The 25,809-nt window shown below is 39.4% G+C and overlaps 1 protein-coding gene across 3 annotated transcripts in view; it reads right to left on the reverse strand.

The window, feature by feature from the left end:
- Nucleotides 1-25,423, reverse strand: part of kifap3a (kinesin-associated protein 3a) — a 213,617-nt gene extending 188,194 nt beyond the window's left edge. For all 3 annotated transcript variants that reach the window (XM_078218349.1, XM_078218351.1, XM_078218350.1), the window contains exons 1-2: nucleotides 25,255-25,423; nucleotides 7,779-7,910 (exon numbers count right to left, since the gene is read on the reverse strand). In XM_078218349.1, the coding sequence (XP_078074475.1) occupies nucleotides 7,779-7,910; nucleotides 25,255-25,286 (164 nt within the window). In that variant the 5' untranslated portion in view covers nucleotides 25,287-25,423. The remainder of the gene's footprint in view (nucleotides 1-7,778; nucleotides 7,911-25,254) is intronic.
- Nucleotides 25,424-25,809: the final 386 nt, after the last annotated feature.

Genomic DNA, 25,809 nt, shown 5'->3' on the forward strand with positions numbered 1-25,809 from the left:
GTATTTATCAACCACTCCAAATACTTCAGTAAGATGTTTAAGCTGTGACAGGAGTGATGAGTAATGTTAAGAATATTTGCCTTTTTTTCTCTTGAATCACAAATTCCTATCACCTGATGCCATAAAGACTTCTTTATTTCTGATTCAAGGTGCCAAGTTTTGTCTGAATAATAATGTGCTGATTAGACAAATTGCAAAAATAATTGCTTTATCATCTTCCATGTCTTATTTTATTTGTCTCTTTTGTGGCTTGCTCAACAGCAAGGGTGTCTCACTAGATACTACATCTATACTAATAATGTGGCTTACCCCAGATATTCTACATGAAATCACTCTTTTCAGTGACTTTAACGCGTCGTCATCACCTAACCTGAAGCAAATAGAACTTTCATATTCATTGACCTTAGTTTAATACTACTGAGCGAATCTAAATAACATTTCAACTAATCCATTCCACATATTGTGGATATGCAACCATTGTCTAACATGTGACTGTACAATTCCCTCACAGTGATCAATATCATCTTCCCCTTCCAAATCTTCAGTTTTGTGCAATGCCTGAAAACCCTGTTATTCCATTTTGGACAATTTACCACACATTAATATTTCAAATCACATGCTGATAAATCCCCAGGCATTCCTAGGAGTTATTCTTCTGATATTATTACTCAATCCCACTGTCTGCCAGATCCGTCAAAAAGGTCTCCAACCTCATGTATTGTGTCTGTGATTCCTCTGTTATAATGATGCCTTCAGTCCATATCTGAATGATTTTGAGATGTCACTAGAATTGAAAGCTCCATCCTCTTATGACATCACTGATACCCTAATGAAGGTTACCGGAAATGACTGCTTTCCCAGGATTTCTTTCAAGCCTCGGACATCTAATCCAAAATGGTCTCTTTTTGAAAATTTAACTCCAGTTGAGCCCAGGAGCCTGTTCATAGTTAGTACGGTGCAACAATTTGAAAGCAAGCACTGAAACAGGAATTTGCAAATAAAATTTCTACAATCTTATACGTAGTCCGGTAAATTCCATAATATAATCTTCAATGTAATAACCATCAGTCTTACCATGCCCCGTATACATTTAATAGATCCTCTTAGAAATTTTAATAGAATATCCAAACCTTCCTGTGTCCAACTGTCAAGCTTTGTGCTCCAATAGTACTTTGCAACTGATCCTGTAACCTATCTCCACATATCTACTTATTTTTCCCATTGGTCATTAGAGCATCGATGGGAAATCATACCCTGACATTTTGCACTTGGTTTCAGCCATTCTGCACAAATATAGCTCCAATTTAGTTTCCCATCTTCACATTCAGACAACTATCCTCTGCTACCATGTTAAAAGGACACAAGCTAGATGGTATGTTAAGAACCCCACTAATGTAAACTGCGAGGGTATCCCAAAACCCAGAAAGGAAACTTGGAACACTGGTTCTTAGTGGAGTATATTTTCAATTTGGTATACTGTGATAAAAGATATGCAAACTAGGGAGGAACAGTCCAGTCATCTTGTAATCAATCAATAAATAATATTTATTTAACTTAAAAGAAAAACACATGACAAGGACTATAATACACAACAATACAGTTAGCTATACTGATGGCTATACGCACACAGTATCACATCAAGTTACCCCTTTGTTTCCAACTACCTATGTTTCCTGAACACTGAGACACCCCTTTTCCCAACAATATCCAATATTATATAACTCCATGAGCAAAACCCAGCAAATAGTTAGCACCCACAGGTTATTTATCCATGTTTGGGTGAACCATCTTCAATTTCAGCAAAGGCATAATTGTTTTCCCCTAGTCACATAGGTAAACACTTGCTATTCGCACCAATATGCTAATTCGCATATCAAAACCCCCCTTCAGAGAACTGAATTTATCAATCCTCATATTTTGTCCCACTTTCATTTTCTAATCTTAACTTTCCCTCATTCCTAACAGCTGAAGTATGAAACAAGACAAATCTTTTTCTTGAGTAGGTTTATTCATAGGATGCAGCATTACAGATATCTGCCTCCCATCCATTAACTAGTGCCCCAGCTAACTCTCTTTGTGTTTTCCTTTTGAAAGCAATTAAAATATTGACTTCAACTACTTCCATAGCAAGTTCCAAATTCCAATCGCTCTCAAAGTAAAGATATTTTTCCTTTTTTTGTGCTTTCAGTCCTTAATCGAACAATGCCCATTATCTGTGTATCTTGAACAACAGGGCAACTAGGGGTGGGCAATAAAGGCTGGCTAGCCAGCGAGGCCATGTCCCATGAGTGAATAATCGTCCAAACATTAACAGCCTCCCTCCTATTTCTCACCTACATACTGCCTCTCGATAATGTCATCCAAATGCACTGTCAGTTGCCACGTATACTGAATACTGAGAAGTTCACAAAGGCATAAATTCTCTCCCTTTGCCTTTTTGATCCCAGTCCTCTTCCTGGCAACAGTTTGAGGCCAAATCAGACTGTCACAAGTTTGAGTGTCATATTTGACCGAGATGAGCTTCCAACCACATATCCACACCATCACTAAGGCCACCTATTTCAACCTCCATAACAATGCCACTAACACTTCTCATTTGCTGCTGAAACCCACATCCATGTATTTGCTATTTCTAGGTGCAACTATCCCAGCTCTGACAGAGTCACCCTGACTCAACACGTTGGCTCTATTGTCTCTGCATAGATGTTGTCAGACCTGCTGAAATTTTCCAGCATTTTCTTTGTGTCTCAGATTCCAGCATCCACAGTATTTTGATTTTATCCTTGCTCTCTCCTAGATAGCCTCCAAATTTCTAGCCTCCCTAAAATTTCAGATGTTCTCTGCTGCCCATGTCCTAACTCGCACCAAGACGTTTTCATTTCTGTGCTTGCTGATCTAACTTGGCTTCCAATGAAGCGCTTACCCTCCCCCACCAGCTCTCAAATATCTGTATTCATCTAATTCTGGTCTTTTGAGTACCCCTGATTTTAATCACTTTACCATAGGTGCCTATGCTTTTAGCTCCCACAACCATAACCTTTGGTGTTCTCTCCATAGACATTTCCTTCTTATTACTTAATTTTCCTTTAAGATGCTCCTTAAAACCTTTGACCAAGCTTTTGATCATCTGCCCTATTGTCTCTCTGCTGCGCGGTGTTAAATTTTGTTTTATATCGTCACCACGAAGCAGCTTGGGACAATTTATTAGGCGCTATATAAATACATAACTTGTTGAAAAAGGCACTCTTTTAACACAACATATTCAAAAGTTGATCTCAAACTGCATAAAATTACGAAGTACTGATTCATGTTTTTAAAATATGAAAATAAACTTGCTACACATTTTATTAATTGCATTAAAATATTTTTACCATGCAAATTAATTGTATTAAAATTAAAAACGTTAAAGGCAAGAGCATTCACTACAGGCCTGCTGATGTTTTGATATCATTGCTCTGGGTGAATATTACCTGATTTATTTCATTAGGCGATGAAAGATGATGGGAGATTAATGGTGTTAGATTAGGCCCATCGGACTTGTATTATGAAGATTAATTACCATAATATAGACAGAATGTTTCAACAAAATATTTGCAAATAACTAACTGTGAAAGAATTCCCTGTGCTGATCTGTCAGCAGTGAGCTAACTTACACTTAAAAGTCGCTGTGGTTGGTCAAAAGTTCATTTCCTTCTCAGTCTCTAAAGAATTTGACAAGAATTTTTGAATAACTTTTTCTCTACCCCAAGAGATTTTCAGACGATGCAACTCTCTTTCCATCCAGACGAAGCCCTTTGTGGAATAATCTGTGACTGACCACTGCTAGCACTGCAGAATTAGGGAGAACTGCTTTTACGAATGGAACAATGGAGCTTCTCAATGGAGGGTACACAGGAACCACCACCATCAGTAAATGAGACTGAGGCAGCTGAACTTAAATCCATAAACCTATCTTTTGGCTCCGGTATCCAAACAATCTCTCTCAGATTTAAAATGAACAATTGACCTAGCATCAATTGTCATTTGTGGAATAAAGATCCAAACTTCTACCATCTTTCTGTATAAAGGTATTTCCTAACTCAAGGCCTGAAAGGTCTGGCTCTAATTTAAGACTATTCTCCCTAGTGTTAGACTTACCAACTAGTAGAAATAGTTTCTCTGTATCTGATCTTTCTGTTCCTATCAATATCTTCATAACATAACAACTTAAGAACTAGGAGCAGGAGTAGGCCATCTGGCCCCTCAAGCCTGTTCCACCATTCAATAAGGTGATGGCTGATCTTTTCGCGGACTCAGCTGCACTTGCCCGCCTGCTCACCATAACTCTTAATTCCTTTACTGTTCAAAAATCTATCTTTGGCTTAAAAACATTCAACAAGGCAGCCTCAACTGCTTCACTGGGCAGGGATTGCACAGATTCACAACCCTTTGGATGAAGAAGTTCCTCCTCAACTCAGTCCTAAAATTGCTCCCCTTTACTTTGAGGCTATGCCTCCCTAGTTATAGTTTCAGTGGAAACAACCTTCCTGCTTCTATCGTATTTATTCCCTTCATAATTTTAAATGTTTCGATAAGATCCCCCCTCATTGTTCTAAATTCCAATGAGTATAGTCCTTCAAAACTTCAATCAAAAAATACTTCTAAATTCTAGGGAATACAACCCTGAATCGGGCTTTACAATTTAACCCTTGAAGTTCAGGTATCATTCTGGTAAATCTGCAGTGCACTTTCACCAAGGTCAATATGTCCTTTCTTGGTGTGATGCCCAAAAATACTCTCAATAAATGTGATCTAACCTGGGATTTGTAATAATATAGTATAACTTATACTCTTGTATTTTAGCTCTGTTAGAATAAAGGTCAGCATTCCATTTGATTATTTTCAATATCTGTTCATGGCATTTTAATGAGCTATCTACCTGGACCTCTCAGGTAACAGATGATTTTGTAGTTATCACACTGTTACTTGTGGGAGTTTGCTGTGTGCAAACTGGCTGCCGCCTTTCCTGCGCTACAATAGCAGCTGCACTTCAAACTCTTCAATTGCTGTAAAGTGCTTTGGGGCTTCCTGCAGTCATGGAAGGTGCTGTATGAATGCAAGTTTTTCTTTCTTCCATGTCTCTTTGATCCTCCACTGCTTCTAATTTTTCACTGTTTAGATCACAGTCAATTCTATTCTTCTAGGTGCAAAGTAGATGACCTCAAACTTGTCTACGTTAAAATCCATTTATCACAGTCTCTCTTGCTGTTTGGCAAACTCTCATTATTTTTGTTTCCCCTTGGATAAATTTGATATTTCCCTTTATGTCTATGTGATGTTGGTGTGATCTGGTTAAAGATACGATGGAAATAGTTGCTAGAGAAAATATGATGGTGCTTTTTTCAAATATACATACCCATGCACAAAGGCTCTGTTAACTGAGCTCATTCCCGGTTACTTTCCATTCAAACCATACCGGAAACACTGTCATACTCAAGGCATTGAGGAACGCTCATATTCTTCTAAATTTTGTTTGGTGTGAGAAAGGGTGGTCTTGAAGGATGAGCTAAAGTTCATGTTCTGCTCATTTTGACTAAACAGCTGTCTACACCCTATGGTTCATCTCCTGACAAGGTACTGCTGGTTCCCTGGTGGATACCAACATTTCTTTTTGCCCCATTTGTGATTTCCATTTGGCATCTTAGATCATGAAAATTAAATTACTTCAAATGATCACCACCATCAATCACATTCCACAAGATAAGTCTCTTGTTAAACATATCTAGAATATCAGAAAGATTTACTACGCCATTGTAATGTCATAATGGAAGGGGATATTGGAACAGAGAATTACCGAAGATCAACCATATCCAATAATAGCGCTTTTCAAAACCTGGAAGCTCAATCATAATACAGGCTTAGACTAAGAAATTCAGATCTTGCTGCAAACCTGCACCATGATAGTGAATAAGCCAGTCCTATTCATGTATTGATCACTGTGTTCCCTGCTTTCCAAAGGACCATCAGCTCCCTGAAGACACCCAACATTTTCAATTGACACTTCAATGTTAACTTTTTTTTTGTTGTGACTGGTATGATAGCTCAATATTTCTCTTTCTAGTTTATTAGTTCCATTATCTATTTTGGGGGGTTGTAACTATTTTGTATAAGAAAAATGGCTCAAAGTATCTAAAAACTATAACTTAGGATATTTTTGGCCATGTAATCAACAACCGTTTGATGTTATTTCATCATAAATGTAACCACATGAATTTCTGACATGATTATTTGGTCAGCCATAATTGCTTATTGTTTATTTAGTGTCACAAGTAGACTTATATTAACACTGCAATGAAGTTACTGTGAAAATCCCCTAGTCGCCACACTCCAGCACCTGTTCGGGTACACAGAGAGAATTTAGCATGGCCAATGCACCTAACCAGCACATCTTTCAGACTATGGGAGGAAACCAGACAGTGACCCAAGCCAGGAATCGAACCCGTGTCCCTGGCACTGTGAGGCAGCAGTGTTAACCACTGTGCTGCCTGGCAATCGAACTGGTTCAACAAGCATTATATAGCACTTTCCAAATATCTGCAAAATGTTATCATAAATATATGGAGTTGCTTCCAAGGGGGCAAGAACAAAAACTGATATAGTCAGAGTTATAGTGAGACACAGACTATTGTGGCACATTGTTAAAATGCATTGCAAATCTATTACATTGTAGTAGTGCAAAACCATTTTTGTAACAACTAGATTCCAAAGACAAACAGCCTTGAAATTTTATACACCATTTTAACAAGCAGGCTTATTTTAAAAGAGCCCTTTTAACAAACTCTAAGATATTTGTTTTCTCATAAAGCAATAGAAACTAAAAAAGGATGCAGAATTACCAAAGTCAGATTTATCATTACGTAACTCAGGTAATCTGACATGCACTGTTAAAAATTAAAATGCCACAAGTCACCGGTCACCAAACTCTCTGCACCTTAGGAAGTCTTTCATTGTTCAAACCTAATAAATTTGACGGTGGGGTAAGACAGTGACCTCTTTGTCAGACCACATCCACTTAATCAGCACTAATAAAGAAATCACTGTGCACTTCACTTGTTGGCCTAGGGGCTTATTCTCTATTACAACATTAATGGAACACGCCAACTTCCTTCACTGTTTCTACTTACTAAACAATGAACAAAGCCGATGTGAACAGCTACCAATGCCAGCAGAATGAAATTAGGCAAGATATCTGGAAACCTGTCTTTCAAAACCAAAAATAACTATTTTCTAAATATACACTGAAACAAAATAAAATTTCAGCATTTAGGAGGGTTCAGCGTTTTTCTTGATCGTATTATTTTTTGCCAAAATGCCTATGGGAAGCAAACAACATTTTCGTAAAAACGAAACAGATGAATGCACCCACTGGTACAGTAAAAAAGAGAAAAGAACAATTGCCTGAACAGATAACCTCCACAGTAAACTTCAAAAGCCTCCTAGAGACCATAGACATTTTGCAGCCTGCAACTATACAATATAGGCAGAGTACTCCATTTTCCAGGAGAAAGCTAGTTTTTAGTGTTCTTCCTGTTGCATATTTTTTTTATTCAACTTCTGTTCTGTTGCACACTTGTCCATTCCTTCATTAAGGACACTGCATGAGTGAAAGTTGTTGTAAATGTAATAAAATGTATTTTCATGAATCATATATTGTGGTACATGGATAATACTCATTTCTTCATTTAATCATTTAAAAATGACATGAGGATAAATAGAGTAACTTGCTTGCTATTACTCACATCTTCTGACACTCCTTTCGTTCTCCCAGCATAGCATCACCCATCTCGCCCAAAATTGTAGCTTCCACTTCATAATGAACAACCAAAGCCTTCTCCGTTAGGTGGACATCTATGTTACCCCCTTTTACTTTTCTAAAGAGAAACAAATTGTTATTTACATCTACAAAAAAAATCTCAGATTCACAATGGCATGAAAAAATATGAGCAGAAATTCAAAATACATCAATGTAGCGACCCATAGCCATAATTTTAAAACCAAATGTAACAAAACAACTACCTTCCAGGGTTTTTATTGGCTGTTCTTGTGGAAACAGCAAATGTACTGTTCTGCAGTATCTCAGAATCAATGGATGGTTGTCTATTTCATTATAATGGCATGAAAGTTAAAGATGTCAACATCTGTTTTGTTCCATGAAACAAAATCTCTTGTGCACTCTCCATTTATAAAGACAGCGCTTATACACATCACTGAACAAAACTTCAAAAGGCTCATCCAGTCAATAAGGTATATCTCTAGGCAATTAAACATCATCTCATGTGTAGCTAACTTTATTTTGCATTCCCACATTATCGAGGTTAAATACAAAATAACATCTGCAAGTGATTAATTGGCAACAAACTAACCAAGGAGTTAATAAACTATAAGTCAGAAAAACAAAATAAAGAAATAGATAAAGTAAAGAACCTAGTGTGGCTAGTGGCCAACAGCCTGAATCGTAGTAGGCCCAACTGACAATTGGACACTCTAAATTAAACCGCTGCAGCGAATAGCTCCAACAACAAGGATTGCTGGGAACCGGGACGGGCCAAGGCCAAAAACATTACAGGTGCAACCTCACTGGGTGCTGCAACCTCCATCCGGTTACCTCATTGGCTGAAAGCCAGAGAACCTTCTGGGAGGGTGTAAAGAGAGGAATACAAGGAGACACCTGGAGGCCACCCCTAGCAACGACCTGCCACAAAAAAAACTACAGACAAGACCCGGCTGCACTCCACAGATGGACGGAAGGGCATACGAGAATCACCTTCGCAGATGAGGACTCAGACGACAAAAGCTCAGAGAATCGGACCCATGCTTGGTCAAGTTAATCAGCACTGGTAGTATAAGAATCTTGGACAAATAGAGTTAAGATAGTTTGGGAAAAGTACCTGTGTGTTAATATTTATAGAAAATGGGTTCTATAAAATTGGGTTGAATCGCGAGCCGAGTCTTGTCCTTTTGTTCATCGTGTAAATAAGGGCACCTGGGTAAAGTGTTTGAGATATGCAACTGGTCAAAGTGTCTAATTTTTCTCGTCAACACTGGAAATGAAATCACAGAACTACATGGGCTGGTTTTAATCCAAATTCCCAACATATTGACACTGGTTCGCAGTGGCACAATCATCTGATACCATTAATAATGCTAATCAATACTTTGCAGCTGATCACCAGGCCAATATAGCAATTAAATTATTTTGGCAAAGCAAACCTCAACATAGATGATAAACTACAGCCTCTTTAACAAAGGGTCTTACTGACAGATTGCTGTTGAAATACTCGGGTGTTCTTTAAATGAAGGACTACACTTAAAAAGCAGCTTTAATATCCTCAGGATGTCTGAAAAAACTTTACAGCTTCACCATTCAGATGTGTGGCTTGAATCCATGGCCTCCTTACTCAAAGGTTAATGTTTTAACCACTGAGCCAAAGATGACCTCAAGGTTATGAAGAAATTTGCACCTTTACAGAGTGTGCTCTCATGCGTGCTATTTCTCTCCAGATTGGAAAGCAATTTTAATTCACAAAATACATACAAAAGCAGTCATCACCTAAATACTTACATGTGAAATGCATGCTTACTTACAGGGACCATGTGAATATTAATACAACTAGTTAATTGCACCATGAAGAACAATGTCATTATCCTAAAATGCGAATAAATTTTATTCATCATGCAGAATATTCCAACTTCCCCACTAAAAAAGTTTCAAAGTTTTTTTTCGCTGTTTTAGGTCTCAATAAAATCCAAAGCTTTGTATTCGTTAGTATTTGATGTCAGAGGGTAAGCAAAGTGAGAAGTTAAATGTTTTGAGTTCGAACTTCAGTGTGAGGAATGCTCAGAATGTGAAGCTTTACAGCCAAGCACATTCAGTGATACCCCAGGGATTTAAAACATCAAATAAGTTCAAGAAAAGGATGTTCAATATTTGATTTATTTTTGTCTAACTATTTTGAGAATCCTCAAGAATTAGACTTTTGTTTAGTACTCCACAATCTTTGCTTATCTGGCAACTCGAAAATTGTTTTCAGTCTGTGGAGTGCTAACAACAGTGACGTAAATTTAATAGGATTCTTCAACTGTATCTTCCAAAAACAGGAAGAAAAAACAATTAAAAGCTAATCCTTTAATGATCAGTTGCTTAAATTATAATTGTGCCCCATCTTTATATTCTTTACTAATAGTAGAACTTCTACAGTCCCACTGGAACCAGTGCAGCAGTCAAAACAAACACCATAAACATCCTCATCCCAAAGCACGTGGGTAACTTTGGTAACCACAAGGGAGTCTCAAGCCACTAATCCAGATAACGGTTACAGACCATCAAGGACTTTTGAATACCTGCCTCATTAACAATTGGATAGTATATTATGTAGATATGCCTTATTAGTACTCGAATATTGTAATTGGGTAGTTACCCAGGAAATGTTAGACAAATTAAAACTTACTCTAACACATGGGTAACCATAACTGACTGCCCCGCCATCTGGACTAGCCCCTCAACCAGGCAAGCCTCCCAGGCCAACAACTCTCAGACCTAGATTGACCCCACCCCCAACCATCCGATTCCACCCCTACACCACAACCCAACTTGCCTGGGCAATACCTGACTATCCCCCAACCTGGCCCAAATAACTTGTCAACATGACTTGACAACCTCATTCTCCAACCCTCCACACGAGTACCTGACGACCCTCCACCCGAGTAGCTGATGACCCTTCTCAACCCCCCCACCCTGACCACCCTCCTATCCCATACCTGACGATCTCCCAACCTGACTTGACAACCCCACTCTACCGCCCTCCACGAGTACCTGATGACCCTTCTCACCCAACCACTCTCCTTTCCCAACCAGACGACACACCCATCCCCTTCAACCACTCCCAACCAGACAAACCTCAACCTGACAATGCCCCCCCCGCCCCCCGCCCCAAAACCAGAATCAATAAAACCAACCTTCCAATCCAACCAGTCTGGCAATCTTAACTGACTAACGGCCCCCAATCACAACTTAACCACCTAACCCTAATTTCCACCCCCCCCCCCCAAACCATATCTACCCTGGCCGCCCACCCGACCTGCCCCAACTACCCGTACCCTGCTACCCACCCAACCCATTCACTTACTCTCCTACTCACTCAATCATTCCCTTACTCATTCACTATCAAAGATAGGAACCTTAAACTTGCCATATAGCAGCAATGCCATAAGAAAGAGCCGTGTTCTTTCTTCCCCCGATTCTACTCTACTCTGACAGAGTTTCCCAGGAACATTGTGCTGCACGTTTCTGTGGCAGCTGGAACTAGAATACTACAGAAGAAATGCACAGCAGCACCAAGTCAGGGGAATTTTCAAGTGCAGCACCAATCTGCTCATCACTGTCAAGATCTGGGCCATTCGCTCTCTTTATCCACTCTGTCAAAACCTTGCATAATTTTAAAGGCCTCGATTAGGTCACTCCATGGCCTTTTTTCAAGAGAGAAGAGGGCCAGCTATCAATCATTTCCTGATATTTATACCCATGCATTCCTGGTATCATCTTAGTAAATCGAATTTTCAGCCTTTTCACGTGGTGACCAGAACCACACAGAACTCTAAATGTGATCTAACCAAGGTTTGATTCGGGTTTAGCACAACTTCTCCATTTTTCAATTCTATCCTTCTGGAAATAAGTGCCTTGCTAACCTGTGGTGGAACTTTTAGTGGTTAGTGTACTTGAATTCTGAGATCTCTTTGCTCCTCACCAAGAATTACACCTTCCAAGTAGTAAGTGACCTCCCTAATCTTCTAAAGAAAATGTACTACTTCACATTTATCTGTGCTGACCTTCATTTTCCAATTATTTACCCATTCTGTAAGTTCATCAATGTCCTCCTGCAATTTGTTAGTCCTCTTAGTATTGATCACTCAACAACAATTTGGTGTCATCTGCAAACTTAGAAATTGTGATTTTGATTTCAAATTATTATAAGTTGTGAACAGCAGTGGTCCCAACATTGTCATTTTGAATAACTAGCTTTTACTTCCACACTCTGCTTTCTGCTTTAAGCCAGGAAGCAATCCATTCAGCCACTTGTGTCCCCTGATTCCACATTCGCCAACTTTATTAATCGATTGTGGGACACCTTTTCAAAGACCTTTTTAAAATCCAGATAAATTGCATCTCATGCATTATCAATGTCTATTCTATCACCCCCTAAAAAAAAAATTCATTAATGTTGGTCAAATAAACTTTTCCCTTTTGAAATCCATGCTGACTATTCATTATTATGTTTCTACTTTCTAGATGTTCTTCTACTCCCTCCTTTAGTAAGAATTCCATTATTTTATTTACCATTGACGCTAAGCTATCTGGTCTAAAACTCTCTGGACATATTCTGTCCCTCTTCGTAAACATAGGAATTACATTAGCAATCTGCCAGTCCACTGACAATAAACCTTTTTATAATGAATTATTAAATACGAGTAACAATAACTCTGCTATCTCTTCCAGAGATTGTTTCCAAATATTAGTTGCAACCCAAACAGACCAGGGGCTTTGTCCTGAGTTTGCTTAGTTTTGACACATCTGCTTTGATGAAAAAAGTTCATTTAAAATAATCTCATCATTCAATATCATGCCTACCTGTTCTGTCTGCCAGAAAGGTAAAATGAAATCATTATTTACTATTTCCTCCACCTTTCTGTTGTTACCTGTGGAATCATCCTGTCTATCCATAATGTTCTGATTCCCATCACAGTCTTCCTTTTTTTAATGATAGCCTGTAAAATATTTTACTTTGTATTTTATTTGATGTTCCTTGATAGTTTCTCTGTCTCCCCAAATTTTTTGTTGCCTTCTCTCCTAATCTTGGTATTCTCTCTCATCATGCACTCCTCTGCTGTCTACGTACTTAGTGTATTACTCTTACTAAGTCTCAGTCGTCTTTATTCACCCATGAAGTTTCACTAATGTTTTGTTTGTTCTTTCCTTTAGCTGAATATATTTTCCTGCACTCTGCTGAAACCTGTTTCAAATATTTTCCATTGTTACATCAATGTTTGCCAGTACAGTTGCCTATTTGATTTTCCCATGTTCTATTCTCAGCTCCTAAAAATCAGGTTTTCTCTAATCTATTGCCATGGTTTTTGACATATTTATATCCTTCTCTATCATAACGTTAAAGTTCTTATATTATGGCCACTACTGCCTGTATGTTCCTCTTACCTGCTCCAGTTTATTCCTACTACTTGATCCAATAGCAAATCTTCCCTTTTTGGGCTTTTTACATACTAAGAAAGTAGCCCTGCCCATTTCCTTATCCCCTTTACCCACCTCTTCTGTCAGGACAGTTCAAATCCTCAAGATTATTATTCCATGCTATTTACTCAATTCTCCATTTTATCTGCATACTTCTTCCTCCATCTCCCTTCCATTATTAGGTGGTCTGCAGATGACACCTCCCTTGTATTGTAAGGGATCCCTTATTACCTTTTGTATCGATCTATATTGTTACAATTTCAGTAGATAGCAATAACTTTTTAAAAAGAAATCCAAAATCCCAATTGTTAAAAGAATAAATCCACAAGATTCTTCAAATAGCTGTGTTCCTTAAGAATTTCAGCTCCTCTTCTTCTCTGATGCAGCCTAGTTTTGAGCCAACTGCAGTGCACAACCAACCTGAGTTCCACAGATGCAGTCTTTACCAAAAATGGCACAGATCTGTTGAAGCTCTTTAACTCTCTCTGGATGGCAATTTTTTTCAAGTATCAGAAGCAGTTACAGCAACTACCCAATTTTTATTTCCAATTCCAATTTCAATTTGATTTCCCTTAAAAGCTGGGAGGGTTAGTTTCCTTTCTCAATTTCCCTTGCAACTTACAAGTTGCTCACCAAAGAGATTAAGCTCACTGCCAGGGGACTAGAAGAGTGTTTCTTATATCATAACAGTTTAAGACAATGGGGATCACGAGCACATACTCTGTTTCATTCATTGACAAAGGCAGGATGCTTGGACACGGTGGAGTTTTCTGAATTCAAGGGTATTATCTGACTGACAACCTGTTGATCCAATCCTCAACAACTTGGCTGACAGTGGATTGAGAGGCCAAGTCTGCAATAAGTTTCATACAAATCAGAAATGTCGTTTGCTATCTAAGTGAATGTCACTCAGTGACTATGACTTACAAAGCGACGTCAAGCCCATATCAAGGCATATAGTGTAATAAGAAACTAATAAATCATGCTGTGAACAGCATTCTGTTCAGTCAAGTATTGCAAATAAAATAAACCAATTTGTGAGTTCACAATTAAGTTGGCTCACTCCACAGCTCATTTGCCTATCTCTGGATGATTGGAGAGAAGCACAAGACACATGTGAGATCACTATAGCTAGTAAATAGTGGACCGTTTTACTGTTGTGGTTCTGGGGCATACCATCATGAAACTGGGTAATGGGCAGTAAAAGTAAACTCCTGATCATAGGTAATCCTTAGAGGTTCCAGCAACATTGAATTTGAAATAATTTCTTGTGAGACCTAAAGTTAGTAACAAACACCCTAAAATTGAGTATTCATTAATTAAGCTGAAATCACAACTAGGACAAATAAGTAAAAAGGAATATTTTAATGGAATGCAAAATCTATGTTGACTTCTGACCACTTTACCTTCTTTTCCAGTTGAAATGTCTCATGCAGACCAGATTATCAAAGTACAGAACATCACGCTGTACACATGCAAAGATCAGGTCCTAGAGACATAAAGATTCAACCTATGTACTTTTTATGCAGGACTTTTGAATGTTGGGAGAAAGAAAGCACTACACTTCACAGCATCCTTGAAACTGCTAAATATGCAGAACCATTAATAATTTTCTATAAAATATTGATATTGCACAAAAAACTCCAAAACAAATCAGCTATTCAATCACAAATATTAATCAATAAAAAATTACATTTTCAGCAAATCCATTCTTGAATTAATCACTGTCATTCTTTTCATGCATCAGAACATTTAACTATAACATTAAATGAGATTGCTATCAACTCAGATCAAATCAGTTCTTAATAAAAAGTATTCTGCCTTTGAACTAGGCTATAACTTTTCTGTTTCTTAAGGTTTTCCCAAGACATGTCCACTTAAACTCACATGGAAAACAATACATATTCAATCTGCAAGAAACTTTTCTTGGAATATATTGAGAGAGTTAAAGAAGGTTCAGATGCAACAAATCAAGAAAAACCTTGAACACATCAGCATGAACCATGAGTGAAATAATCTTCTCAAAACATACACCTCAGCACATTTAACATCACATCTGGTATATACAAAATTGTTAACATTAAGATACTTAAAGTTACTTTTGATGTGTTACTGTAAGGGAAACAAAGCTACGTCCTGGCACTTCAAGGCTATAGACTCAAATTTACTGTTTGCCTGCCATAGCTAGCCTTGCACTTTTTTTCCCCGTTTTGAAGTCAGTCAGGAAATAAGCCACACAATCTAAATTCTTCACTACATAATTTAGCTTAAAAATCTAGCAACTTGCTTCAACAGTTTTCATGAGTGATCTTGGCCACACAATAAAAATGAAGATGTTTTATTAAAAAATATTTCAGAACTAACTTATTTTATATCCTGATGGTATAGCAATTATTTTGACCACTAATCCTCAATTTCCAGAATTTCAAACTTAGCTTTAAGAAACAGTACCTAGGTTTTCCCATTTCTAAAATATTTTTTGGCATTATATTCCAGTAATTTAGTTCGAAGTATAGCTATATAGGTACTCGGGGCAACAAAATGAGCAGAGGTGAGCTAGGAAAATGTCACTGGAGCCAAGGTGAAGGAATACAGATGCTCAAATTGGAAACAGCAGGAGAAAAGAATTCAGAAACTAAAGCTGATTAAAAAGACAACTGGGAAAAAGATTTGGCCAGGAGTAACAATGGAAAAAACAAAGAAAATACATGAGGATAATCTAGAATGAAAGCAAAGTATCATGAGAATTGACTGGGCCCCTCAGTGATTACTAGAAGCCATTTTCGTGGGGGATGGGCAAAGGACAGCCAATGCATTTGACATTTTAGGAAAAGAAAACAATAAACTAATTCCACATTCTCAAGTCAGGCACCAATTTAAAACAGCATCACATATCATCTGAAGATTTAGAGCTGTTCACGTTTTCTTTCTTTTATTGCTAACAAATATCAAATTTAGATACAATAGCTTTGGCAATTCATGTTTAGGGAGTTAGGATGTAAATTTAAAATGAGCACCTCAGAGGTAGCAATCTCAGGATTCCTACCAGTACCATGTGCTAGTGAGAGTAAAAATAACAGCACATACTAAATGAACATGTGGCTGGAGAAATGGTGTAGGAAGGAGAGATTCAGATTCTTGGGACATTGGAACCAGTTCTGGGGAAGATGGGACTGGCACAAGCAGGACAGGTTGCATCTGGCAAGACCGAGACCAATGTCCTCGGTAAGGTGTTGGCTAGTGTATTAAACAAAAAAATCAAAGATGCATGCAATGAGGGTACAATTCTAATCATGGATGACTTTGATTTATATAGAGATTGGACAAAATAAACTTGTAATTGTATAGTGGAGGAGTCGTTCCTGGAGTGTATACGTGATTTATTTTCGATCAATACGTTGAGGAACCAACCAGAGAACAGGCCATTCTGGACTGGGTATTGTGCAATGAGAAAGGATTAATTAACAATCTTGTTGTGCAGGGTCCCTTGGGAAAGAGACCATAATATGACAGAATTATTCATTTAAGATGAAATGTTGAAGTAGTTGAATCTGAAACTAGAGTCCTGAATCTAAAAAAAAGGAACTATGAGAGTATGAGGTACAAATTGACAAGGCTATATCGGGTAACTTTACTAATGAGATTGACAGTGGATAGGCAATGGTTCATATTTAAAAGAATGTGTGCATGAATTACAGCAATTATTCATTCCTGTCTGGCACAAAAATAAAAGAGCAAGGTGGCTCAACCATGACTTACAAAATAAAGAGATAATATTAAATCTAAAGCGGACATGTATGAAATTGACAGAAAAAGCAGCATGCCGGAGGATTGAGAACATTTTAGAATTCACCAAAAGAGGACAAAAGATTTGATCAAGGGGGGGAAAATGGAGCACTGGAGAAAATGGAGAAAATGGACTTCAACAATCCATCACGCAAACCAGCCTCCCATCCATTGACTCTGTCTACACTTCCCGCTGCCTCGGCAAAGCAGCCAGCATAATTAAGGACACCACGCACCCCGGATATTCTCTCTTACACCTTCTTCCATCGAGAAAAAGATACAAAAATCTGAGGTCACCTACCAACCGACTCAAGAATAGCTTCTTCCTTGCTGCCATCAGACTTTTGAATGGACCTACCTTGCATTAAATTGATCTTTCGTTACACCCTAGCTATGATTTGAAAAGCAATAAGGGCAAGAGCAGGTTCCTGTATCACGTATACACTCCAGGATCTGGAGCAGCTTTTCTGGTTGGTTCCACTGCCACCATTTCAATGAGAAAGGTTTAAAATTTGCCAGCGAGTGAAGAGCTCTCTCATGGATATAGGATTGCTAGAGGACAAATTCTTGGGCGAGGTTTATGGAACTTTATTAAACAAGGGTAAAGAAACTTTAAATTGGCAGAACAAAACCAAAGAATGCCAGAGAGTGCTAATTGTTTGCAATTAATTTTTAAAAAGAGGCTGCAGATATGAGATGCATTCTCAATAAGTTACCTTATGCCGACTAGTGAGAATGCTTGATGTAGAAACAGGGTATGGAAGATTAATTTATAATAGATTAACAAAAACCACCTTATAGATTTCAAGTTTTAAAATATTTTTACAGTCTTTGGAATTTGTGCTCTATTAATCTTATTTAAAGAAGAAAACCATAAAAACACCACAGATAAAAGGTAAGGTTATTTCATTTTTGCATCACCTAATAAAAGAGTTAGTGACAATAAAAAAGGAGCCCCAGAAAAGCAAATCATAACCCCAGTAACCAAAAAGAGCATATGAACAAGTAGGCCCCAAGAAAATCACCAGCCCTCAAAAATAAATAATTATTTAACCCTTGTTATGCATTCAATTCTCTGAAGGATTCATCCCACAATATTTTGCCTTGGTTGAGAGCGCTGCTTTTGAGATAATGCTGAAACCTGAAAAATGTTCTCCCTTCAGTATCGCTCCTTCACATTAATATTATAATGATTTCCATTAAAAGGTGCAGACAAATTGTGGTAAAATAAAACAGAATCACTAAGACATTAGTGATATAGTCTAATACTTAATTTGTTCCACAGCTGTCTGTAATGAAGCTGTCACATTACATTAACTCTTTTGGATTTATAAGGATTTTATCACATCAGAACATTGCAAAGTGCTTCACATATAATGAATTACCTTTGAAGTTCAGTGATTATGAAGTAGCCAAATTTAAAAAGACAGAGATGCAGGGGAAGGTGGGTTAATATTTTCTGCTAAACAAACTAAATGAAAAGTCTCAACCCGGAAGGAGGTATTTATGCTTAAAATGACCACACCTCAAGTTGTTTAAGTTTCCTAGCACTAGTCCCACACAAGAAGTTACTCCAGACATATACTGGCCTCCTATGTGGCAAAGTCAGTAGAAGATAGAAAGGAGGACCCAAAATGCTGGATTTCCATTAAAAAAAGTATCTAAACTTGTCAATTTAAAATATTGGAAAATGATGTATTAACATGAGTGATTATGCACAAAATTTCTTTGTACACAGTGCAATTAATTCACTTGGTAAATCAGCAGCATGATTTAATTGTATTATCATAATTCAGTGCTATTGTTGTTTTAAAGCAACAGTAGTGTAACTTTGGAGTTGGTGCTGAATCCAACTGCAGACTGAAGCACATTGATATTTTCTAGAGGAGTTAATCTTGTACCATCGAGGATCTGCACTTCCGAGAATGTAAATCCAATGTCAAATTACAAAAAAGCACTGGGGCTCTCTAGACAACTTCAGTTCATTTAAATGTTTGGGCAATTGGGAATGCTAACTACATACATAATCAAGAATCCTCCTTCAAGACGCTCCTTAAAATCTACTTTGACCAACCTTTAGTCATCTGTCCTGATGTCTCATCCCTTGGCTGTCAACTTTTGCCAGCTTTACCTCACCACCACCTGTCGCTACCCCGCCACTGTCCCTAAATTTTCAGACAAGTATTCCAACATCCAGTACTGGATGAGCAAAAATTTGGGAAGAGTCATTATATTTGATCCTTACGACAAATTCTGCACCCTGATATTCAATTCCAACCCTATCCTTTACAATAGCCTGAGACTGAATTAGACAAATTGACATAGGGAAGGACAAGGTATTGGAGGTGTTGGCAGCCTTAAAAGTGGATAAATCTCCAGGTCTGGATGAATTGTGCCCTAGGTTGCTGTGGGAGGCAAGGGAAGAGATTACAGGGCTCTGACCCAAATTTTCAATTCTGCTCTGGCCACAAGGGAGGTGCCAGACAATTGGAGAACAGCTGATGTGGTTCCAATATTTAAGGAGGGTTGTTGAAATAAATCGGGGAACTACAGACCAATGAGTCACATGTCAGTGGCAGGGAAACTATTAGAGAAACTTCTGAAGGAGAGCATCTGTCTCCACTTGGAGTGTCAAATCTTGATCAGGGATAGTCAGCATGGCTTCATCAGAGGGAGATCATGCCTAACAAATTTGATTGAATTTTTTGAGGAGGTACCAGGTGTGTAGATCAGAGTAGAGCAGTCAATGTAGTTTATATGGATTTCAGCAAAGCCTCTGACAAGATTCGACAGGGGAGACTTGTAAAGAAGGTAAATGCACATGGGATACAGGATAAAGTGTATTCAAAATTAACTCAGTTGTAGGATTCAGAGGGTGATGACAGAAGGCTGGTTTAGTGACTGGAAGCCAGTGTCAGTGGCGTACCACAGGGATCTTTGTTGGGTCCCCTATTATTCATCATTTACATATACAAATAACAAAGAAAATTACAGCACAGGAACAGGCCCGGCCCTCCAAGCCTACACCAACCATGCTGCCCATCTGAACTAAAACCCCCTACGGGCAGTATTTATATAAACAACATAGATGACTATGTGAGGGGTAGGATTAGTGTGTTTGCGGATGACAAAGATTGGCCAGGTGGTTAACAATGAGACTGAGTGACTTGGGCTGCAAGAAGATATAGACGGAATGGTCACATGGGCAGATAGAATTCAATCCTGAAAAGTGTGAGGTGATACAGTTTGGAAGGAGTAACTTGACAAGGAAGTATTCAATGACTGGCAGGATACTAGGAAGTTCAGATCTCTGAAGGCAGAAGAGCATGTTAGTAGGGTGGTGAAAAAGGCATATGGGACACTTGCCTTTGTCAATCAAGACAGATTACAAAAGCAGCGAAGTGTTGTTAGAATTGTATAGAACTTTGGTGCGGTCCTTGGTTCTGGTCGAATCATTATCGGGAGGATGTGATTGCAGTGGAGGGAGTGCAGAGGAGATTCAACAGGATGCTGCCAGGGATGGAACATTTAAGTTATGAAGAAAGGTTGCGTAGGCTTGGGTTGTTTTCACTGGAGCAGAGAAGACTGAGGGGCAACTTGATCGAGGTGTACAAGATTATGAGGGACATGGACAGAGTGGATAAGGAGCAGCTATTCCCCTAGTTGAAGAGTCAGTCACAAGGGAACATAGGTTCAAGGTCAGGGTAAGGAGGTTTAGAGGGGGGATGTGAGGAAAAATGTTTTTACCCAGTGAATGGTGACAGTCTGGAATGCGCTGCCTGGGAGGGTGGGAGAGATGGGTTGCCTGACATCCTTTAAAAAGTACCTGGATGAGTACTTGGCATGTCATAACATTCAAGGCTATGGGCCAAGTGCTGGTAAATGGGATTGGGTGGGCATTCAGGTGTTTCTAATGTGTTGGTGCAGACTCAATGGGCCAAAGGGCCTCTTCTGCACTCTATGATTCTAGACTGTTCACAATCTGGTGTCACATTAGGCCTCGAGGTAAACTTTTAACCACATATCTGCAGCATCTCCAAGATCATCTATTTCCACCTCTAAAATCCCTTGTCTCTACCTAGCCTCAGCTCTTCCGCTGCTAAAACCCTCATTCATGCATTTGCTACCTTCAGACTTTGACTATTCTGGCTCCTTGCCAGCCTCCTACATTCTACCCTCGAACTTAAAGTCATTCAAAATATGGCTGCCCATGTCCTTACCTGCCTCAATTCGCAATCACCTCATGCTTGCTGACCTACAATGGTTCTCAGTTAAGCAATACCTTGATTATTAAATTATCTTCCTTGTTTTCATGGCCTGGCTCCTCCCAATCCCCACAATCTCCTCCAGCTCTACAACCTTCCAAGATATCTGTACTCTTATTCTGTCCTCGAGAATCCCCATGGTGGCTGTGCTTTCAGATGTCTTGGATCTGTGTTCTGGAATTCACTCCTAAAGCTTGCTCTGTACCTCACTTTCCTCCTTTAGGACACTCTTTAAACCTTCCTCTATGAACAAGTTTTTTGTCAATTGCCTTCAGATGTGGCCCTGTCATATTTTGTTTTACAATGTCTGTGGAGAATCTTGGGAAATTTTATGTTAAAGACACTACATATATAAATGAAAGTTGTTGATTACCATTCAGATCATGAAAATTGCTCCTTTTCGACATCCAATGTTAACGGAACAGTCTCAAGGGCAACAGAATTTGAGAGCCAGAAATTGCAAATGGGGTTCTGTCCGGTTGAAATCCAGTTTACAGCATCCATGCTGGTTAGTGACTGCAATCTAAATGTGTCTGCTTTCTCCCAGTTCCCTCTTATGACTGGATATGTTTTCATTAGCTCTTTCTTTGAACTAATGTGGCTTAGTTATCAACTTCAACATCTATTTATATGGTTATTTTATAGGAAAGCCAGTCGCATTACACTATGCACACCTGTTTATCCTGGAATTGTACGGTGCCTGCATTTCTCTAAAATAGACTCCAAACCTATTCTTCATTCAGAATTGAAGGAAAATCATTGACCTGATTAGAAACATAGAAACATTGGGAAACAAGCTCAGCCAAAGGAGACAGAGTGGTGATAATGGCCAGGGACTGACGTCTGGTGTCCCACAAGAATTTGTGTTTGGGTATAAACTATATATTGTATTCAATAACAACTTATGATAGAACAGAAAACCACATATCTAAATTTGCTGACAAAGATGGGTGCTACTGTGAGTATTACAGTTGGAATTATAAAATCAAAAGAGATATTGATGAGTAAGTGAATGGGCAAAATGGATTTCAATGCAGGCAAGTGACACCTCCCATTTTGGACCCAGGAAGGATAGAACAAAGGTGTTGCCTAAATGATGTAAAGCTAGAAACCATGGAGGTCCTGGTACATAAACCATTAAAATGTCATGAACGGGCACAGAAAATAATCAAAACGGTTAATGGAATGCAGGCCTTTATGTCTAAAGGACTAGTAATCAAAGGGGTAACATTTTTGTTACAGCTACACAAAACCCTGGTTAGACTGATGTACTGAATGCAGCTCTGAGCACCACAAGGACATACTGGCCTTGTGAATGGGTGTAGCATGGATTTACCAGGATGGTATCTGGACACCAAGCAATAAGGAGAGATTACACAAACTAGAAATGTAAATTCAGAGTGTCAATTTAAAGGGTGATGTGATTAGAGCTACCAAGATATTAAGGAAAATAGAGAGGATAGATTGAGAGAAACTATTCCTGCTAATTAGGAAGTCTACAATTTGGGGCAGGGACAAAAAAAAGTTAGACCTTCCAGGAGTCAAATTAGGAAATATTTCTACATGCAAAGAATGGTGGAAGCTTGGAACTCTCTTCCCCAAATGGCAATTGATGCTAAATCAACTATTAGCTTTAAGACTGGGAGTAAGATTTTTGTTAGCCAAAGGTATTAAGGGATATAGGGTAAAGGTGGGTGAACAGAGTTCAGTCACAGATCAGCCATGATATTGTGGAATAGAACATTACAGCGCAGTACAGGCCCTTCGGCCCTCGATGTTGCGCCGACCAGTGAAACCAATCTAAAGCCCCTCTAATCTACACTATTCCAATATCATCCATATGTTTATCCAATAACCATTTGAATGCTCTTAATGTTGACGAGTCCACTACTGCTCCAGGCAGGGCATTCCACGCCCTTACCACTCTCTGAGTAAAGAACCTACCTCTAACATCTGTCCCCTCTCACCCCTCAATTTAAAGCTATGTCCCCTCGTGTTAACCATCACCATCTGAGGAAAAAGGCTCTCACTATCCACCCTATCTAAACCTCTGATCATCTTGTATGCCTCTATTAAGTCACCTCTTAACTTTTTCTCTAACGAAAACAACCTCAAGTCCCTCAGCCTTTCCTCATACGATCTTCCCACCATACCAGGCAACATCCTGGTAAATCTCCTCTGCACCCTTTCCAACGCTTTCACATCTTTCCTATAATGCGGCGACCAGAACTGTACGCAATACTACAAGTGCGGCTGCACCAGAGTTTTGTACAGTAGTAGCATGACCTCATGGCTCTGAAACTCAATCCCTCTACCAATAAAGGCTAACACACCGTATGCCTTCTTAACAACCCTATCAACCTGGGTGCCAACTTTCAGGGATCTATGTACATGGACACCCAGATCCCTCTGTTCATCCACACTACCAAGTATCTTACCATTAGCCCAGTACTCTGTATTCCTGTTACTCCTTCCAAAGTGAATCACCTCACACTTTTCCGCATTAAACTCCATTTGCCACCTCTCAGCCCAGCTCTGCAGCTTATCTATGTCCCTCTGTAACTTGCCACTTCCCTCCGCACTGTCTACAACTCCACCGACTTTAGTGTCATCCGCAAATTTACTAATCCATCCTTCTACGCCCTCATCCAGGTCATTTATAAAAATGACAAACAGCAGCAGCCCCAAAACAGATCCTTGCGGTACACCACTAGTAACTGAACTCCAGGATGAATATTTCCCATCAACTACCACCCTCTGTTTTCTTACAGCTAGCCAATTCCTGATCCAAGCCACTAAATCACCCTCAATCCCATGTGTCCGGAATGGCAGAACAGGCTTGAGGACTAAATTACCTACCCCTGCTCCTATGATACTCAACATTGGAATATTTGCTCTTTTGCCTGCCAAGATAAACCAATTGTTTACACTGTAGATTTGAATTGTATATAGTGTTTGTTTACTCTTTTTTTGTTTACTCATTTGTTACCAAACTATTGTTCAGGTTTGTATTGCAGTCGGTTAAATTTGAAAAATAAAAATATATAACAAACAGGTAAAATGCATTTTATTCCAATCAAGCATATGGAATACTTTGCAGAAAGTACTCCCCAATCTGGATCGGTTCACAGTATGCAGTCTCCCATTTTTTCCCTGGGATCACAATAAACAAGGTTAAACTTCATGCAAATTTCCAAAACGTCAAATGTTTTGCCAGCACAGAATGCCTGCCACTAACAAATTTGCCTGATACATGATAAACAGCCTAACAACAACCACTATAGGTTCTCTTTGCGAGCTATGATATGTATGAATAGCACGCAAAACAATACTTTTCACTGTATCTCGGTACATGTGACAATAATAAATCAAACCAACCAGCTTATCCAGTGAGCAATCCCAATCATCACAGTTAGAGGCATCTAGGATACAAACTGACCTCGCCTACTGAGAGCGAGGAAGAGAAATAAGTCGGTCGGTGATCCTTATTAACAACCCTATTGCAATTGCGTACATCAGCTAAATGAGAATCAACTTGGCTGCGAATGATGCTCCCCCCCTCCCCCTCCTCCCCCCCTCCCCCTCCTCTCCTCCCCTCCCCTCCCTGAAAGGGCCCAGCAATAATCACTCTCCAGGCTGACTCATGCCACTAAGACAATACATCCGGGAGCCACCTTGCACCAGTTAAGTGTGCCCCATGTCAGCATCTTCAGGGGAACGGGGACCGTGTCATTTGCATCTTCTGTGCGTTAATACAACATGTCCGCCCAGCCTACACCCTGGACAGTAAGTGTAAAGTGGGCATTAATGCAGAATCAAAAGCTGCCATGGTCACAGAGTGCAGTAACGGACGGCTGCAGGTTTCCTGGGCCCAGCCCAATCGGTCAACAAAACAACCGGCAACTCACTGGCCGCCGTACCAACCTCTTCAGATAGCGAGCATCCTCCGGCTGCATCTTCCCCGGCCGCCTCCCACTCCGTCTGCAAGCAGCTTCTTTGTTTGCTGACTTTCCTCAGCACCGGGGCCGCCCTCACAACATCTCCCCGGGTTACCAGGGACAAGTGCAGCCGCCCCACAATCCGCAGCGGCATTGGGGGCGGAGCTTGAATCCGTGGGCGGAGCCTGCAGTGGAAACTCCACCTGCAGCTCCCCCACCAGGCCAAGAACATTAAGCCCAGGTTAATGCGGCATTGCAAGAGCCAACAGCGGCTTGCATTTAGAGCCTCCAACATAACAAAACGTCCAGGACACTTCACAGAAGTATAATTAGAGAAACAACAGATGTCCAATCTAAAAACTTATATTAAAAGTTTTTTTTGATTTATTTGTGTTGTAAGTAGGCTTACATTAACACTGCAATGAAGTTACTGTGAAAATCCCCTAGTCGCCACATTCTGGCGCCTGTTCGGGTACACTGAGGGAGAATTTAGCACCTAACCAGCACATCTTTTGGATTGTGGGAGGAAACCGGAGCACCC

The sequence above is a fragment of the Mustelus asterias genome, chromosome 8 (genome assembly GCF_964213995.1).
Source record: "Mustelus asterias chromosome 8, sMusAst1.hap1.1, whole genome shotgun sequence".
Lineage (NCBI taxonomy): Eukaryota > Metazoa > Chordata > Chondrichthyes > Carcharhiniformes > Triakidae > Mustelus > Mustelus asterias.